The 16938-nt window shown below is 46.7% G+C and overlaps 1 protein-coding gene across 1 annotated transcript in view; it reads right to left on the bottom strand.

Annotated features, from left to right (window-relative positions):
- C8B (complement C8 beta chain) overlaps window positions 1–16549 on the bottom strand; it is a 40446-nt gene extending 23897 nt beyond the window's left edge. Inside the window, exons 1-5 of the mRNA XM_019942344.3 lie at window positions 16458–16549; window positions 10141–10297; window positions 7044–7185; window positions 4677–4818; window positions 1673–1805 (exon numbers count right to left, since the gene is read on the bottom strand). Of these exons, the coding sequence (XP_019797903.2) occupies window positions 1673–1805; window positions 4677–4818; window positions 7044–7185; window positions 10141–10297; window positions 16458–16549 (666 nt within the window). The remainder of the gene's footprint in view (window positions 1–1672; window positions 1806–4676; window positions 4819–7043; window positions 7186–10140; window positions 10298–16457) is intronic.
- Between the last annotated feature and the right edge of the window lie 389 nt (window positions 16550–16938).

Below are 16938 nucleotides of genomic sequence, written 5' to 3'. Positions count from 1 at the left end.
GTTGGGTAACCCTGGACATTGGCCTTAACCTCTCTGTGCCCCGGTTTCTTCATGTGTAAAATGGATATGATAACGGGTCCTTCATTGGGCTTGTTCTGAGGGTTGAGTTTATGTGGGTGAAGCACTGTATAGCGCCTGGCACAGGGCTCAAAACACAGCTATGGAGAGAGGAAGCTCTATATCCTGCCTGGGCCAGGAGCTGTCTTTACCAGGAGGATAAACGGCTACTCTGAGATCCTCCCTTGAAAGCGGAGGCCACAGGGATGGAGCTGGACACCACGGGGGAGGGTGTGTTTGTCCCAAGGCTCATTTTGTCTTTTTCAGCCCATAACTATGTGTGGGGAGGGGAACAGGAAAGGAGAGGGAGGAAGGGTAGCAGTCTAACCTCAGGACTGCACAATTTTAGACGTGAAAACTACCATCCACGTCATCCAGTCCAGCCCCTCCTTTTACAGATGAGGAAACTGAGGCACAGAGAAGAGCAGGAACTTAGCCTAAAGAACAACTGGGACCTGTGACAGAGCCAGGCCTGGCACCCAAGTCTCTCCCTCAGTCTCAGGTGTGTGTGTCACACTGTAACACAGTCTATTCTAAACCCCACTTCCTGTGAGTTTGCTTTTAAGTCTGCTTGTTAATAACACAGGCTTATCTTGGTAGAGCATTTTATAACTTAAAAAAATGCTTAGAACAAAGCCTGGTTCTAATAGGCAAGGACTTGATAATAAGAGTTAACACTTCCCGTCATCTGGCTGTCTCTGGACGCTAGGATTCTTGCATGTCTGTCACGATGATTCTAGTATCACCTGGCATCTGAAACATCTATCTCTTTGCCACTCAATTGACTACATTTATTCAAACCACTGACTCATGATTCCAGTCACAAGGTTAAGTCGCTTGTGTCACTTCCTACCCCACTGACCGTTTGCTCTTCCATCACTGATATAATTCTCTGTCTGTAATGTCTATATAAACTCTGGAAGTCTAGGTAGGGTGTCCCAGCTGTCATACCAATGTTTATATGTGAAAGTCTGTGAAATTTTCCAAAGGCAAAATAAAGTATGGACCTTACAGTGTCTGTATTTGCTTTTGGTACAAATATGAAACTGAAGCTACCAGTTTTCTCTATCTATGGCTATAAATAAAAAACAAAAATAGCCTTTTTATCATCCCCCCCAAAAAAGAAGAGTTAGCGCTTCCTGAGACTCACCAATTAAACCAGGTATTGTGTGTGCTAAGCACTTACACTCACTAATCACCTCACTAATCCTCTGCGTGCAGGTAGAAGCTTTATAACTCCCATTTTAAAGACAGGAAAACGGAGGCGCAGAGCCTTTAAGATGATACAGATGGTAAGTTGCAAAGGCATCTGTGAGACTCCAAATCCTAAGCTATGCCCGTCTCTTCACGGGAGCTTTTGTTATTACCGTTAGTATGATTACGGCTACTACATCTCTGTACTGCCTTTACTATACATGGCATGTCAGCCTCACCACTGTGTCCAGAGGAAGGGACCACCCATTTCACGTATGAAGAATTGAAGCTCAGAGAGAAAAAGCGATGCGTCGGCGCTCGCCCAGCAGGCAGGCTGTAGGCCGGGTCTGGATCCATGCTACTGGCTGCTCTGCCAGTGTCCCTGCCATGGCCCTGTGGTGGCTTCCTGGCCGGCACATACCTGTGGGATGAAGTTTTCCACGTTGTATGGCTTCCGAAACCTCGTGTTGAGTATGTAATGGGGGGAGCAGGCACCGGCGTAATACCTGTGATCGAGAACTGGGCCCTCCAAGTTGTTTGTGAACAAATTTATCCTGCAGGGAAGGGGCGGAGAAGGGTAAGAGGTGAGGGTGTAATCCCAACTGGTAGACCTACTAAAGGACAGCCAAATTCCTTGGTACGGCACTCAAGGCCCTCAATATCTGGATGAAACCAGCTTTCCGGCTTCATCTCTGGACACTCCCAGCCACAGTCACAAAGCCAGTCCCTTACTACTTGGGGGTGTTCTTCCTCCAGTCTGCTTTGCTCCTCTCCTGTGTAAGGGCTGTTCCCTGCGCCTAAATGCCCTTCCAGCCATTCACTGTTTTATCTCTCACTTATCTCTCAAGAATGGGTTCCGTCGTTGTCTGTCGTGGGCAGCCTTCACTGACACTTGTACCAAGCTGCGTGCATTAGAGGTCCTCATTAGACCCCGTGCTTGCCCCATTCATGCATTTATTGTTCTGCACCCACTGCAGGTGCCTTCTAAGAATGGTCTAGCATGGGAGGCGAGAACATGGACTCTGCAGCCAGATGCCTGGGGTCAAATTCCTGCTCTGCCATTTACGAGTTCTGTAACCTTGGGTACACCAGTTAACCTCTCTGTACCTCAGTCTCCTCATTCGTAAAATGGGAACAAAGAAAATCTTATCTCTTGGAGTGGTTGTGAGGATTACACGTGTCCATATTTGTTAAGTGCTTAGAACACTACTTGGTCTGTGATAAAGGCTTGTTATTATTTATGTGTCTGTTGTCTCCCCTAGATTCTGTGCTCCCTGGGGATGGTGGTTTTCTTCTTAATTTCTCTATGACCCCCATCACAAGACACTAAATTAATTCCCATTTACTGAGGGTCTAACTGGAAACAGACACAGTCACAGATGGCTCAGGGCATCACCTTACTCAATGTCCCTGAAGCCCTGGATGCCATTATGTCCATTTAGAAAGAATGAAAATACTGTCTCTAATTTGACATTCTTTCTCACCGCCTCCTAAGAAGCCTCCATTCCTGGAGGCTTGTTCTTGCCGACCATGCTAGACCATTCTTGGAAGTCTGCTTTGACTACTACCGACAGCCATTTTTTTGTTCAAAGGAGCTCTGTCTCCTTTTAGCTTCTGCCTGTTGGCCTGTTCTGCTCTACCAGAATTGTCTTAGGCTCTCCTGTGACAGAGTTTCTTGTAGCATAATAATGTATATTCTTTTTTTTGTGTGTGGTACGCGGGCCTCTCACTGTTTTGGCCTCTCCCGTTGCGGAGCACAGGCTCTGGACGCGCAGGCTCAGCGGCCATGGCTCACGGGCCCAGCTGATCCGCGGCATGTGGGATCCTCCCGGACCAGGGCACGAACCCACGCCCCCTGCATCGGCAGGCGGACTCCCAACCACCGCGCCACCAGAGAAGCCCCATTTATTTTTTTAATACTGTAATAATCAATTACACATACTGGCTCACTGAATCCATGGGTATTATTATTATTACCCATTTAACAGATGAGGAAAGTGAGGCACAGAGAGGGCAACCGAACTGCCCAGCAGCTGGCAGGGCCAGGACTCAAAGTCTGAGTGTCTTAAGTCAAGAGCAGAGTCTGCTTTCTTCCCACCACACGCATGCCTGCTGCCTCTTGTGTATTAGTTTATCACCACGGCATTAGCTCATGCATCCCTCACAGATTGGAAAGAAGGGTATTACTAACTTCCGTCTACAAATGGCAAAACTAAGGCGCCGCACAGACAAGTGCCTCAGCCAGGGTCCTGTGGCCTGTGAGCCGTATTTCTGCCCCTCCTGCAGGGTCCAGTCAGCCTCTGCTACTGGCTCTCAATGTCCACTCTGTCACCCTCTTTGCCGTGTGACTCCTGAGAACTCTCTTAACTTTCCAGGCCTCAGTTTCCTTATCGAGGAGATGGGGCTTATAGTCACTAGTTTCTAAGGTGGTCCTGAGAGGAGGTTTTCCCCACCTGAGGCGTCTGTATCTCTAATGACAAACTTTCAGGATGGAGGTCTGACGTTCATTTAGGAAGAGGGAGAACCCCATCCAGGGCCACTCTGCTCCCCACACTGCGTCACACACGCTGATTTGTGAGGCGTCTGAAGGGAGGTCCTCCTCTTCCCCTGGAGGCTGAGAGGCTGCAGTGCACAGCAGGAGAGGAGGATGGGCACCAGGGCAGTCTGGTCCCTTCTGACCTCTCACCTCCCCAGAGGATTTAACCAACTCAGAGGCCCCCAGATTGGCTGCACACAGAGTGGCTGCAGAGCCGTGCTGGAAATGCGCTCCTTCACTGGCTAATTACTTAGCACCTTCTCCTCTGGGCCAGCCCGATGAGAAACAGATAAACCTCCCTCGCAGCTGTCAAGGGGATTCAAAGGTAATCCTTCCCACTAGCTATCTATTTTACCTTTGGTAGTGTATATATGTCCATGCCACTCTCTCGCTTTGTCACAGCTCACCCTTCCCACTCCCTGTATCCTCAAGTCCATTCTCTAGTAGGTCTGTGTCTTTATTCCTGTCTCACCTCTACTTTGTTATAAAGCAGAAACTAACACACCATTGTAAAGCAATTATACTCCAATAAAGATGTAAAAAAAAAAAAAAAAGAAAGGTAATGCTTAGAAAGTACCTAACACAGTCACAGAGCAGGTGTCAAATAACCCTTCCCCCAGCCCTCGCGTGGAGCCTCCACGGCCCCAACACACAGCTCTGCCCTCAATGCTCCCTCCCTGCAGCTGCGTAGGTCCATCTCTCTGTGGGATGTGCTCCCGGAGGCCCTGGGTCTGTCCTCAGGGAGCAGCCGCAAACATCCGCGTACACCCCTGCCTTTCTCAGAAAGGAAAACGGAGCCACTCTGTTTACAGGTCCATCCCTGGTTCTTCTCCAGAATCACATTTAACTGTGTGCCCTTCCAGCTCTACAACAGAAGGCGGTAACTTACCCACTGGCCAGGCTGCCAATGGCCCAGTATTGGTCCATTTCCTGCTGACATTTTTTATAAATCCTTCTACAGTTCCCCTCATCTGACTGGTCTCCACAGTCGTTGTCCCCGTTACAAAGAAGTCTGCGGTTTACACACCTCCCTGGAATGCAGAAAGGGGGTTACCCACGGTCCGAGGCCAGTAAGATGCGGGGGGGACTCACATGGTTTGAGACCCACTGTGGGTCGGACACTTTGCTGTGCCTTTAATGCTCTATTTGCATTAGTCCTCATGTATCGGGGTGGGTGGGTAATGGAATCCACAGTTTAACCCCCCAAAGAAGCCAGTGTTATATTTCTGAAAGTACTTGAGGGCAGATCCACTAGGCAGGGGTCGAGTGGCCAGACAGGAAGGAAGGCTGGACTCCTCTGCTTGGCACTGGTGAGAGGTGGTGGGTTCGGTGGGCCCTATAATAGTACTAGTCGTGGGACCTTCCAAATGTTACCTGACCCCACCCCCCCGCCTCAATGTACTCATCTGTAAAATAGGGACTCCATCGTACCTACCCCCTAGGGTTGCTGGGGATTTAAATGAATGAAACAGTACTGGCTCATGGTAAGTGCTGGATAAGTGTTGTTATTACTATTATTAGTGTTTTGATGGCCCAAATGCACATTGCTGGTAAGTACTGGCAGGAGGATTGGAACCTATAGCTTTCTTATCACAAACTCTCCCCACTAAACCACACTGCCTTCAACACCAGAGCCATTCGGACTACTTTTATTTTTTTTTGCGGTGCGAGGGCCTCTCACTGTTGTGGCCTCTCCCGTTGCGGAGCACAGGCTCCGGACGCGCAGGCTCAGCGGCCATGGCTCACGGGCCCAGCCGCTCCGCGGCATGTGGGATCCTCCCGGACCGGGGCACGAACACGTGTCCCCTGCATCGGCAGGCCGACTCTCAACCACTGCGCCACCAGGGAAGCGCCGGACTACTTTTAGATGATAAAATTATTTGGACTGTATGTTTAAAATCATTTGCTTCCTTGAAACTCTTTTCCCCATTGACTTGACTTCCTTTCTTATTTGTATATTCTTGTGGGATAAAGCCCATAAGACAGGTAACCTTTTTTCCTCAGATGTGTCTGGTCATTTTTAACCAATGTTTTGGGGTATTAAAGGCAGAAGAGTAACAATCTGGTTTTCATATGTTCCTTACAAGGCATTTAAACTAAAGCCTGCCCAAATAACCATTGTGGCTTTGGTCAGAATCATGGAACACCGGTCATAATTAGTCCATGGACACCCTGTAAAAGTCTTTCAGATTTATTGGATGGAGTTTTGCCTTTGCAATAAGCCCTAGAAATTGCTCTAATTCTTTCTGAGAAGATCCCTAAGCACAGTCCACATGGTTACAGAGAAGGTAGAGAGTTGCAACTCCCATCTAGATAATTTGGGTCAAAACACTCTGATTTTTGCTGGAGCCTTGGAGAAACAGAGAGGCATACGTTTGCCTGAATGAGCCAGAGGAATGAATTGAAAAGACAAGTGTTTACTTAGCTCTTCCACTGATGATTATTCATTTGTGTGCGCCTTCCTCCCTTCCTTCCCTCTGTCTGCCCGTTCATCTGTCTTTTCTTTCTTTCCCTTGCTTCCTTTAATCGAAAATGTTTTATGACTATCTCACGGGTTAAGGGTTATGCTGTACTTGGCGATACAGAAGTGCAGGGACCATCTCACCAAAGAGCTTTCAGAGGTGAATGATGCTACCCACCCTACCCACGTGGGTCCTCGTCACACGAGCAAAGGTGCGTAGGAAGAGGGCTGTTGCAGGTGGCTTTGCTACATTGCATTTAGCCTCAAACCTCTGAGAAAGCCAGCAGAACTCAGGGTCTGCAAAGAGCTTTCACATCCATTGTGTCACTTGATGTTTATGGCAAACTTGTAAGGTATTAACATCACTTCTGGTTTTCTGTTTAGAGAACCAACAAGTGAGGAGGTTAAGTGATTTCTCTAAATTACAAAGTCAAAGTAAGATTTAACTCGGGAGCTCTTACTCTAGCACACATAATTTTGGCGTCCATAATGTCAGTGAATGTAATTTGAATTCCCCGATTCCTAATTGTACCTCCTCCACTTACCTGCTATATGATCTTGCGTGAGTAACTTCTCCAAGTCTCAATTTCTCAATTTGTAAAATGGGGGTAATATTAACACCTACAGGGTAGGGTTGTTTTTATGAAATAATACGTGTAAAAAGAGGTCAAGGAGGCCTCCTGACCTGACACAGGACCGTGATCTTGAGCACCAGGCAATGGCCAGTCCTCCCACCATCATGTGCCATTGGCTCACTTGATAGCTTTCCCCTCCCGCTCCTGCGTCCCTTTATACCTGTCTGCGCACACACAAAGCCTTCACAGCGCACTTGACTTCTGCATGGCCTGTTGGAAACACAGTCTTCAACTTCCTTGTCAGAGAAGGTGCACGGTTCCCCATGGAACTGAGAGGGCTGGAGCAAGTAGGCATGTCTGTACTGTAGCAGAGAGGAGCAAGGTGAACCAAGGGCAGAGCCTTGGAGACCTGGGGAGCTAAGGGGTACACTTAGGGATCTATGTTGCCATTGGCTGGTTGTCTATTTCAAATAGACTGGGAGCCCTCTGAGGGCAGGGACCTTATCTTCAGTTTCTGCATCCACAGTGATCAGTAAAGATTTGCTAAATGTGGGGAAAGCGTGGGCTTTGGACTCAAAGGTATAAGTGCCTTGATGCAGCCAGTTCAGTCTTTCAGCTTGATTAATCCAATGGGTTGATTCAAGTATTCTCATTTACTAAGTAGCTTATAACACAAAAGCATGCACTTTGGAGCCACTGACTCTGATACTTTTTAGTTATGTGATATCAGGTAAGCTACTTAAGCACTGTGATCTCAATTTACTCATCTATAAAATGGGGATAATGAATTACCTAAATATACAGTTATGGAGTTTCAATTATATGTGTGAGATATATATGAAACCTCATGTTGTCTGGTACACAGGAGGCACTCAATTGCTTGTGCTCATTTTTCTTTTTAATTATTAATAATTTTTAGCGGTCAATGTTTCTCTATCTCTAGATTGTTTATTCCAGAAATATGGATTGGATTTCCAAACTTTTGATTGAGCCACCCAATGTGAGGTGCTACTTATGCTTGTTTGGTTTTGATCATAATCGTGCCCTCTGGGCTGCCCTCGAGGAGGCTGCAGATGGTGGTGGTGGTGATGATGGTCAACACCAGGCAGTGACAACACAGTGCGACGGGTGCCACGAGAGGGGCAGTACTGAGCGCTCTGTAAACGCAGAGGGGGATCCGCAGTGCAGCCTTAGGAGACAGTGAAGCGACATCTAAGCTAAGCCCCAGAGGGTGAGTAGACACGTCAGGCAAATGCGGAGAGCTGGCTGAGGAGGAGAGAGAAGGGCGATCTGCGTGGAGGGAGAGAGACTAGACAGTATGCCAAAGCTGAGAGACTAGACAGTATGCACCTTGTTCCAGGAAACAAGAAGAAATCCATCACAGCTGGAGTGAAGAGTGAAGGAGGGAGAGAGGCAAGAGATGGAGGGAGACGTAGCCAGGAGCAGGTGAGGCAGGGCCTCCCAGGCCTCAGGAAGGCTGGATTTAGTACTTCATTATGGGGAAATGAGAAACCACTGCAGAGGAAGGAAATGATCAGATTTGGGTGGCATCCAAATGGTAGTCAAGATTTTGGTACCACCAAAGGGGGCAAAGCAGGACAGCAGCCCCTTTACAGACTGACATGTTAAGCAGCCACACTTATCACGTGCATGGTATCTGGAAATCTAGAAAAGAAACACAGACAAGCATCCACCCATGGTCCTTTGCTTTCCCAGAGTCTTTCTTCCTGGAAGGCAGAGGCTAGCAGGACAGGGATAAGGTCTGCAAAGAAGATGCCAGAAGACTAGCCCCAGGCACCAGAGACAAAATGGGTTTGAGGAGTGTGGAGATGACGGAGGAAAGACATCTCCCAATTCCAGTCGAAAGGTTTTGATGAACTCCCAGCCACTGACCCGGCAGACAGCAGTGATGTACACTGAGGGACCACGTGTGGCAAAGTCTGAGTGCAGAGCTCTGTCTGGCTGAGTGCGTGGATGGATGGACGGCTCATGCTGGGTCTTCCTGGTTTACGGTGCAGATGAAGCAATTATCCAGATAACTGGATCAATGTTGATCACATCAGCAATAATGCCTACTTTGGGAACTGAATAAGCCTGCAGGGCTCTCCATATTGATCCAGTTAAGCGTGCAATTGTCCTGGGCCTACTTCCACAGCCTCTTTAGAGTCCTAGTCCATGGCTGGCTCAGTTTCCCAAGGAGCCGGGGAAATGAGAACCGTTCCCTTTTCTCTGACACATCCTGTTCTTAGAGCTGGCTCCTGGGTCAGCCCTCCTGTGACGACGAAGATCGAAGAACAAATACTGCAGAGACTGTGTGTTTTGACTGGTAGAATGCTAGACAAGGAGGCCAGTTGCCTGAGTTCAAGGTCTGTTTTTGCTACTGGGTGAACGCAAGAAATCACTTACCTGCTCTGGGTCTCTATCTATCTGCCTAACAGAAAGTGTAACAATTATCGTCCCTTCCTTATAGAGATGTCAAGAAATATGATGAGATCAAACAACACATGTTTATGGAGCACCTCTTACATGCCAGACATTGGCCTATACACTGAAGATACAGTATTGAATACGTTTTTAAGCGCTCATCATTTAATGGAAAGACCAATGATAAAAGAAAAGTAAATGATAAGTGTTAGGATACAGGAGGAATAAGGAGCTATTGTAGTTCATAAAAGGGTATCTATCTAAGGGCAAGGGGGGCTGAGAAGTCAGGGAAAGCTTCTCAAAAGAGGCGGCCGCTAAGCAGTTTCAAATCATGAGTAGGTGTTAGCTGGTGAAGGAGGGGGGAAGGTCACTCCAGCCTAAGAAAGCGGCATGAATAAGGGAACAGACAGAGTGTGAAGTGTGCAGGAAAATACACGTGTCCTGTGTGCTGGCATGGGGGCTGTTCTATGGAGACGTAGGCCCAGACTAAGGCATGGGGGGCCTTGAACACCATGAGTCTGGACTTGATCCTAAGGGCCATGCAGAGACTTTGGACATCCAAGCTGGGGACAGACTGGCCAGACTTTCATTTTCAATAGCTCCCCTGGCTGCACCATGAAAGATGGATTGAAAGAGCAAGGTTGGAGGTAGGAAGTCTAATTAAGAAGCTGCTAATGGGAGCAAGGACAGATATGCTTGGAAAAAATCTGAAAGATCAAAGAAAGGATCTGACTGCTCCTTGGAAACTCAGAGGAATAAAATCCATTAATTAAATCAGCCAACATTTACCCAGGTCCCACTATGATGCAGGCGCTGTCAGTAATGCCTCAGACGATCTTGCTGAGGATTAGGGCTCCTGGAAGTTCAGAGGTCTCCCAGGCCTGGGTACCTACCCTTTTCTTCTGACAAGGATCACACGTGGTCCAGGAGGACCAGCTGGACAGTTCGCAATCAATAAGCATTGAGGTGACATCCACACTCCGCGTCTGTCTAGTCCTGGCGAGGCTCTCGTTGACTGCATTTGACTCAAGAGACGGTGGCCTTTCACCCCTAAAAGGTCATCATAGAGAAGAGAGTCAAGTATCAGAAGGGAATTAAATATACCTCCAACCACCTGTCTGTCCATTCAATAAATATATATTTGCTCATTTGTGCAAGGCTATTCCTTTATCAGTCAAGTAGAGGTTAATTCACTCAACAAGTGTTTTGGAACCCCCAGTTACTGCCTGACATTACGGCTAGCTAGGGTCAGAAGAGTGCTGAACTCTGATCAGAAGACAGTCCATCAGGAGCTGGATGATCTTGGTCTGGTTTTTCAACCTCTGTGAGCTTCCCTTTTCTCACCTATATGATATAATGAGAGAATCATACCTAGCTCATTAGGCTATTTGTAGGATTAAATAAGAAAGTATATGTGAAAGCACTTTATCAACGCTAAAGTGCTTTAGATATGCAGGGATTACAACCACAGCTAGATGTATGACCTCAAGCAATACCCTCCCCATCTTGGGGCCTCTGTTTAATCACCTGGAAAATGAGAAGTTTGGACGAGGTGGTCTTTAAGTTGCCCTCTCACATTAAGAGTCTACAAAATTTGGTCTGAGAACAAACCATGTTCAGGATACCATGCTAAAGAGGATACAAAGAATTATAAGACACAGGTTTTTCCTTCTGGAACTCACAGTTTCGCTTAGGATAGGAAAAGAGAAACATGCCTCACACCTTAGCTCTTCCAGACTTTATCCGGTAGGCAAGGTTTTTAAGCATGCAGGCTCCACGGTCAGAGCTGAGCTTTAGGACATCACTGTGGCTGCAGAATGGAGGCTGGGTGGAGGTGGGAAGAGCCCTGAGGCAGGAAATGCAGGTAGGAGGCTCGAGCAGTGGTACCAATGAGTGATGTGAGGCTGCACCATTGCAGCATCCAGGGGAGACAGAATGGGGAAGACAGACTTACTAGAGATTCTCGGGGGAATGGATAGAGTGATGGGTAATAGGATGGGGGTGTGGGTTAGAGAGAGGAACAGGTTTAGGTTGATGCTGGTTTCTAGTTTGAGTGGATGGGTGAGTGGGGAACTCGGGAGCAAAGGAATCTGTCGAGGATGATGGAGTTGGGACAAGCGGAGTTCCAAGTGTCTGTGGAACACCTACGTAGAGTCATTTGATAAATAGTCCCTACGTAGTTTTGGAACTCAGGAGAGGGATTTGTACTAGGGATACAGATCTGATCATGAAAAGCTTTGGGAGAGGATAAGACTGTTCTTGAGAGACGCCGGCCAAGGACAAGACCGTGGGAAACATAAGCACAACCAGCAGACAAGGAGAGACTGGTTTCTGCCAGGCCAGGGCGAGGACAGTACATAGGGGTGGGTAGGGGATGGGGTGAGGCCAGTGGGGCAGGGGGATGGGAGAGGCAGATGGTGTCACATCTGCAGAGCCGTCAAGCAATACGAGATCTGAAATCTGTCTAGAAGATAAGGCAACACTTTTTGTTGAGTTCCTGGCAGTCTTGGGACATCGAGTAAAAGAGGGAATGAACGGGCCTGTTATTTAATCTGCCTAGGCCTCTGGTTTCCCCATGTGTAATACGATGGGTATAGTATGGTTTCTCTTTTGCTTCCATCTGAAAGAATGTATAACACTGCAAGATTCTTTGTAATTTGCATTTCTTTTCAAGGTAAAAAGGGACAAGAGAAGAGAAAGAGAATTAAGATTTGCTGAGCGCCCAGGACGTGTCAGATCCTGCCTGAGATGTTTCACCCATGCCATCTCATCTAATCCTGACAGCAATGCTAGAAGGCAGCGACCTTCCAGAGAGATGAGGGAAATGGCCGAGAGCCATGCAGCTGGTATGTGGTCATGCTGGGGTCTGAGCCGAGGTCTGCTCAACTCTAGTCTCTGTTAGGTCCATTTCTCTATGCTGCCCGTAGGGGAACCAGGCCAGCATCCACTCTGCCAGTCCCCTCCATCTCCATGCAAGGCCTCTTGCAGCCCTGTGTCCAAGATTCATTCATTACAGAGCATCACATAGTTTCCACTGTCTCGAAATTTTAACATATCACTCCAGACAAGGTCATTAACGATACATTCTCACTTGGCAACAATCCTAAAAAAGAGGATGATATTAACTACAGTGAAATGTATCTCCACGACCACCCCAGAGATCAGCAAAAATCAATTGCCTAGTAAAGCTGGATCTTTAATGAAAGGTCAAAGACTAGCGGGAACCACAGGTGTAGAGTCTTTAAAATGGTTACTCGAGGCAGGATGCAGCCCAGCGGCTGGGGGCTTCAGAACGTGCTCTTATCTACTAATCTGCCGGGTTTGACAAAACAATATGGTCTGTGATTTGTCTTCTCCTAAGTACGAATTTGACAGCTCTGCAGGGTATCCTCTTTCTGTTGCCCCTAAGAAATAGTTACATTGTGTTTTTAGCAACTTTCCACCCAATTCAGGCCACAGGGGAGACTGAGTAGATAAATAATGTGCACGCTTGCCATTAAGAGTCACAATTATTCTCCCCTCTGAGATGTGAAAGCCTGTTAATGGGCAAGATGATCACTTACAGAAGGAACTTGGTAAAAAGTGGTAACAACCACCAGATCTCTTTTCATTATGGAGGTGGCAATACAATGACGTGATCAGCTGAATAAACAGCATGTTTGTAAATTACATTGGATAAATGTGTGTGGTTTATTAGTACTATAAAATGCAAATCGGAAAGCAAGGCTAGCATTAAATTGCATCTTTAATTCCTGGGACTAGCATGGACCCAACAGAGGACAGGGACAGTCAGGACCTCTGTGTATGGTTATTATAACATGTGCCTTCACGCTGTGAATTTACAGAGATGAACCAGATGGACGTTCTGACCAACTGCCTTGACTTCTGTCATTCAAAATCCTCCGTGTATTTTTAATGTTGAAAAATTAAACATGCCCAGAGAAGTACAGAAAACAAAATAATAAATACCCAGGTATTCACAAAACAGGATTGGCAATTGTTAACATTTTGGTACACTTCCTTCAAGTCTTTTTTTTTTTACATAAAAAATAACCTTATAAATTTGACGTCTGTGGTTTACACCAGCCCCAGTTCACTTTCCTCTCTTCTTCAGAGGATACTACTGTCATGAATTTGCTGTACATCCTTCCAGTTTTTTAAATGTTTACATACATACAGACACAACACACAGCGTTGCTTTTGTGAGCTGCACTCATACTGGACATAGTATTCTATAACTTGCTTTTGTCAATCAACATTGTATTTCTGGACTATCCATGTTGATTCATAAAGAGGTCTTGTTTCTTTCTTTTATCTACATGTTCCATCATAAGACATGCACTGCATTCAACTTATTCTTTCTGAAGGATGTTTATATATTTTTTTCATGTTTTGCAATTGCAAACAATGCTACAGCAAACACCCTTCTACAAGTCCTTGGAACGTATCCTCTACGTCAGGACTGGCAAGGAGGTACCTGCCATTCCTCGAGGTGCATGGAATGCAGCTGCCAGCAGGAGGACATATTTCACTTGGTTCCTGTCTCCTACTCTCTTTCTAACAGGGGTCTCTGATCAAAATAAAGATGGACCCTTCACGTACGGCAGGATTAGGTCAGCAGTAAATTGCGAGCCATAAGCTTACATAGACAGGGTGCATCAATACATTTTGGCTTTCTGTAGAAATGCCCTGACACAACAACTTTCTTGTCACACACAATTTGTTAGGCAGCTGCATCCTTTGCAAATAGCATCCTTCCTCTTTGCTGGAAGGGGCAGCTTCTGGGTGGTGGATTTTCAATTTCTCTTCTCTGTGTCATTTGCTATTGTAGAAATGAAATTTAAAGCAAACTCTCAAGGCAACAAATGTGTGGTCCAGAGATAGAGAAATGGCCTGGGAGTCCAGAAAGTCAGATCCACAATGCAGGTGGAGAAGAGATAATGCATTAGCAAGAGGCAGAAAGATACAGGGGCTCTGGAACCAGAAAAAAAAACAGATATGAATCCATATTCTGTTATATTGATATACTAAGTGAGGAACCTAGAGATAGTTCTCTCTCCAAATCTCAGTTTCCCTCTCTGTAAACTATAAACAATAGCACTTATCTCAAATAGCTTTGAGAATTAGACTTAATATACCTCAGTGCCTGGCACAGAGTGGCAATAAGCAAACCTAAGTCTTAAGATGACATAATGAGTATTTCATTTGCCTTGATTACAAGAGTAACTAAAAACGGAAACCTTTCTTAGCTAGTACAAAGGAGGTCTCAGCATTTCCTGTTGCAGAACTGAAGGCTATTTCTCCACTTCGTGTATGGAATTCAAACACATGCCACATTCAAGACTGCTCCATGGAATCGTGGGTAGAGGCCAGAGCACTAAACCTGGATTCAGGTGAGGGTTTGAGACTCATGAGATATGAATGAATCTCTTCTCTTCTCTGAGGACCTGTTTGCTCTTCTACATAGTGAGTAAGGATAACACCCCATCTCATGACATCGCTGGATGATTAAGCAAGGTTTCCCAACCTGTTGTCTATACTCACCCACTCACATCTCCACTTCCTACCTCTGGGTGAACTTCCTATATATAAATCTGACTGTGTCGATCGATCCTTTGCTTAAAACCCTTCCATGGCTCCCCATTGCCTAGAGGATAAGGTTCAAGCTCCTCGGCTGGTGTACAGGCACCAACCCCTGCCCCAGCTCCACCCAGGATCTGACTCCTGCTGACTCTTCCTTGGTCCCATCTCTGGCAGCTCCCCACTTTGACCTGTGCTCAAGGCTTACTGAAGTAGATGTGTGCCTTCAGGAACAAGCCAGGCTCTCTCATCTCCCTGCCCTTGTCTATGCTGCTTCCTCTGCCTGGAACACCCTTCACCTCCGTGGCCATCTGGCAAATACCTATTCCTATGTAAAGGTTCAGCTCAAGCATCCTCTCTTCCAGAAGCCTTGCCAGACTCCATCTCCGGTAAAGCCAATCGCTCCTCTCTTGTTTCCCACCTGCCCCTGTGCTATTTATTGCAACAGCACACACGGTATGTGCTCACATGTTGGTTTCCTCCATGAGAACATGAGCCCTTTGTGTCCTATTCACTTCTGTAGCCTCAGAGCCCGACAAGGGGCCTCACACAGGGGTCCATATGTAGGGCTGCTATGATCCCTTTAAACCTTCCATTCCAGACACATTTCCTTGGATCCTGATGGACACACAGTACACACAAGGAAAGCCTTGGCTTCTTTTTTCTTCTCAGGGCCAAGTTCAGATTCTTGATAATCATAATACCTATTATTCATTGAGTGCCCAATGGGTAGCAAACACTCATCACCCTAGTCTCGGGGTGGTGCCCAATGGGGGCTGTGCGCTCAACAGAGCTGACACCAGGGGGTGCGTACAGGTACCAGGTGCTCCCCCCGTGGGAGACTGTGCGCACACAGCTTTTATGGAATGAGTAAAAGGAATGGCATTAACAGTCCTTCTTCCCACGGGATGGCTCACAAGGAGCCTAGGACAGCTGACAGCTTAGCCTCTGATGGTAGCGGCTTCTCCTGTACCAGATGGATCCCCCAATTGCCACGTCACTGGTGCTTCTTTCAGTGGAGCCCACGTTTGAACTTGCACTCAGATTAAGTTTGAGCTTTCAACTCAGATATTTGTTTTTAGTCTGTTTTGCAGCCTATTAACAAATACCAAAAAAAGTATGAAATAAATTAGCTAGCATTTAACTGCGGCGAACATCTGGAATGTGTGCGTGTATGTGTGAGAAAGAGAGAGAGAGAGAGAGAGAGAGAGAGAGGGAGAGAGAGAGAATGCAGGAGCCTGAGAACAAAGAGTTTAGGTTCATGAGCAGGTAGGGTAGGTCACTCTCATATAAAAATCATTGTTATGAATTGGCTTTTTTCCCCATACATAACAACCCTTTTGCATAAAGAATCATGCCAAGGTTTTGTTCAGAATACAGAACAAGTATTCTCAGCATGACAAAATACATTTAAACATGTCAGTTTCCTATAAGAACTTTTGTTGAAGTTGGTTCCTGGGTTCCACAACAATTTGAAGAGTTGTTGATATTATTTTATCAGACGCATGCAAACTGCTTCAGGAGATGTTCCTTATTTAATAGGCATGTGACAAGGAGAGGGTCACTATGATGTTGCTTTATGTTCCCCGTCATATTAGTGATCAGGGAATCATTTGGAACCGTCACTTACCTGGAACCCGGCAAACTGAGACATGCCAGGGCAGCACAGAGGAAAAACAGCTCTGCCGGTGCCCTCCAAGCCCACGCCCTGGATGTCTTCATTTTCTCTATGCGACAGGAGATCTGACTGAGGCTCCTGGATCCATGAAGAGCCTGCCCAGGGAGTGCTACTGTCAGCTTCTGTCCCCAGAGAGCAAACAGTCGGGCAAAGTAAACAGAACGCCACCAGTAACCAGAAATGCCTTAGACTTTGCACGGACAGAAGACTTATCTGTGACTCCAGAAACCAATGAGAATGATGGGGAAATGTGCTGCATTTGGTTTTTATTCATGTATAACAGACTCTGGGGTAAGCAGCTGAGAGGACAGACGGTTAGTGAGGCGAAAAGGACTGGGCTCTAGGTCCGGACTGCCTGGGTTCAAATCCTTTCTCTGCCACAGCTTTGGGACCTTGGGCAAGTCACTTTACTCCTATGCCTCAGTTTCCTCAC

The sequence above is a fragment of the Tursiops truncatus genome, chromosome 1 (assembly GCF_011762595.2).
Source record: "Tursiops truncatus isolate mTurTru1 chromosome 1, mTurTru1.mat.Y, whole genome shotgun sequence".
In the NCBI taxonomy this organism is placed as follows: Eukaryota; Metazoa; Chordata; class Mammalia; order Artiodactyla; family Delphinidae; genus Tursiops; species Tursiops truncatus.
Note: the sequence above shows the minus strand (reverse complement) of the source record. Positions and strands in the feature narration are given on the sequence as shown.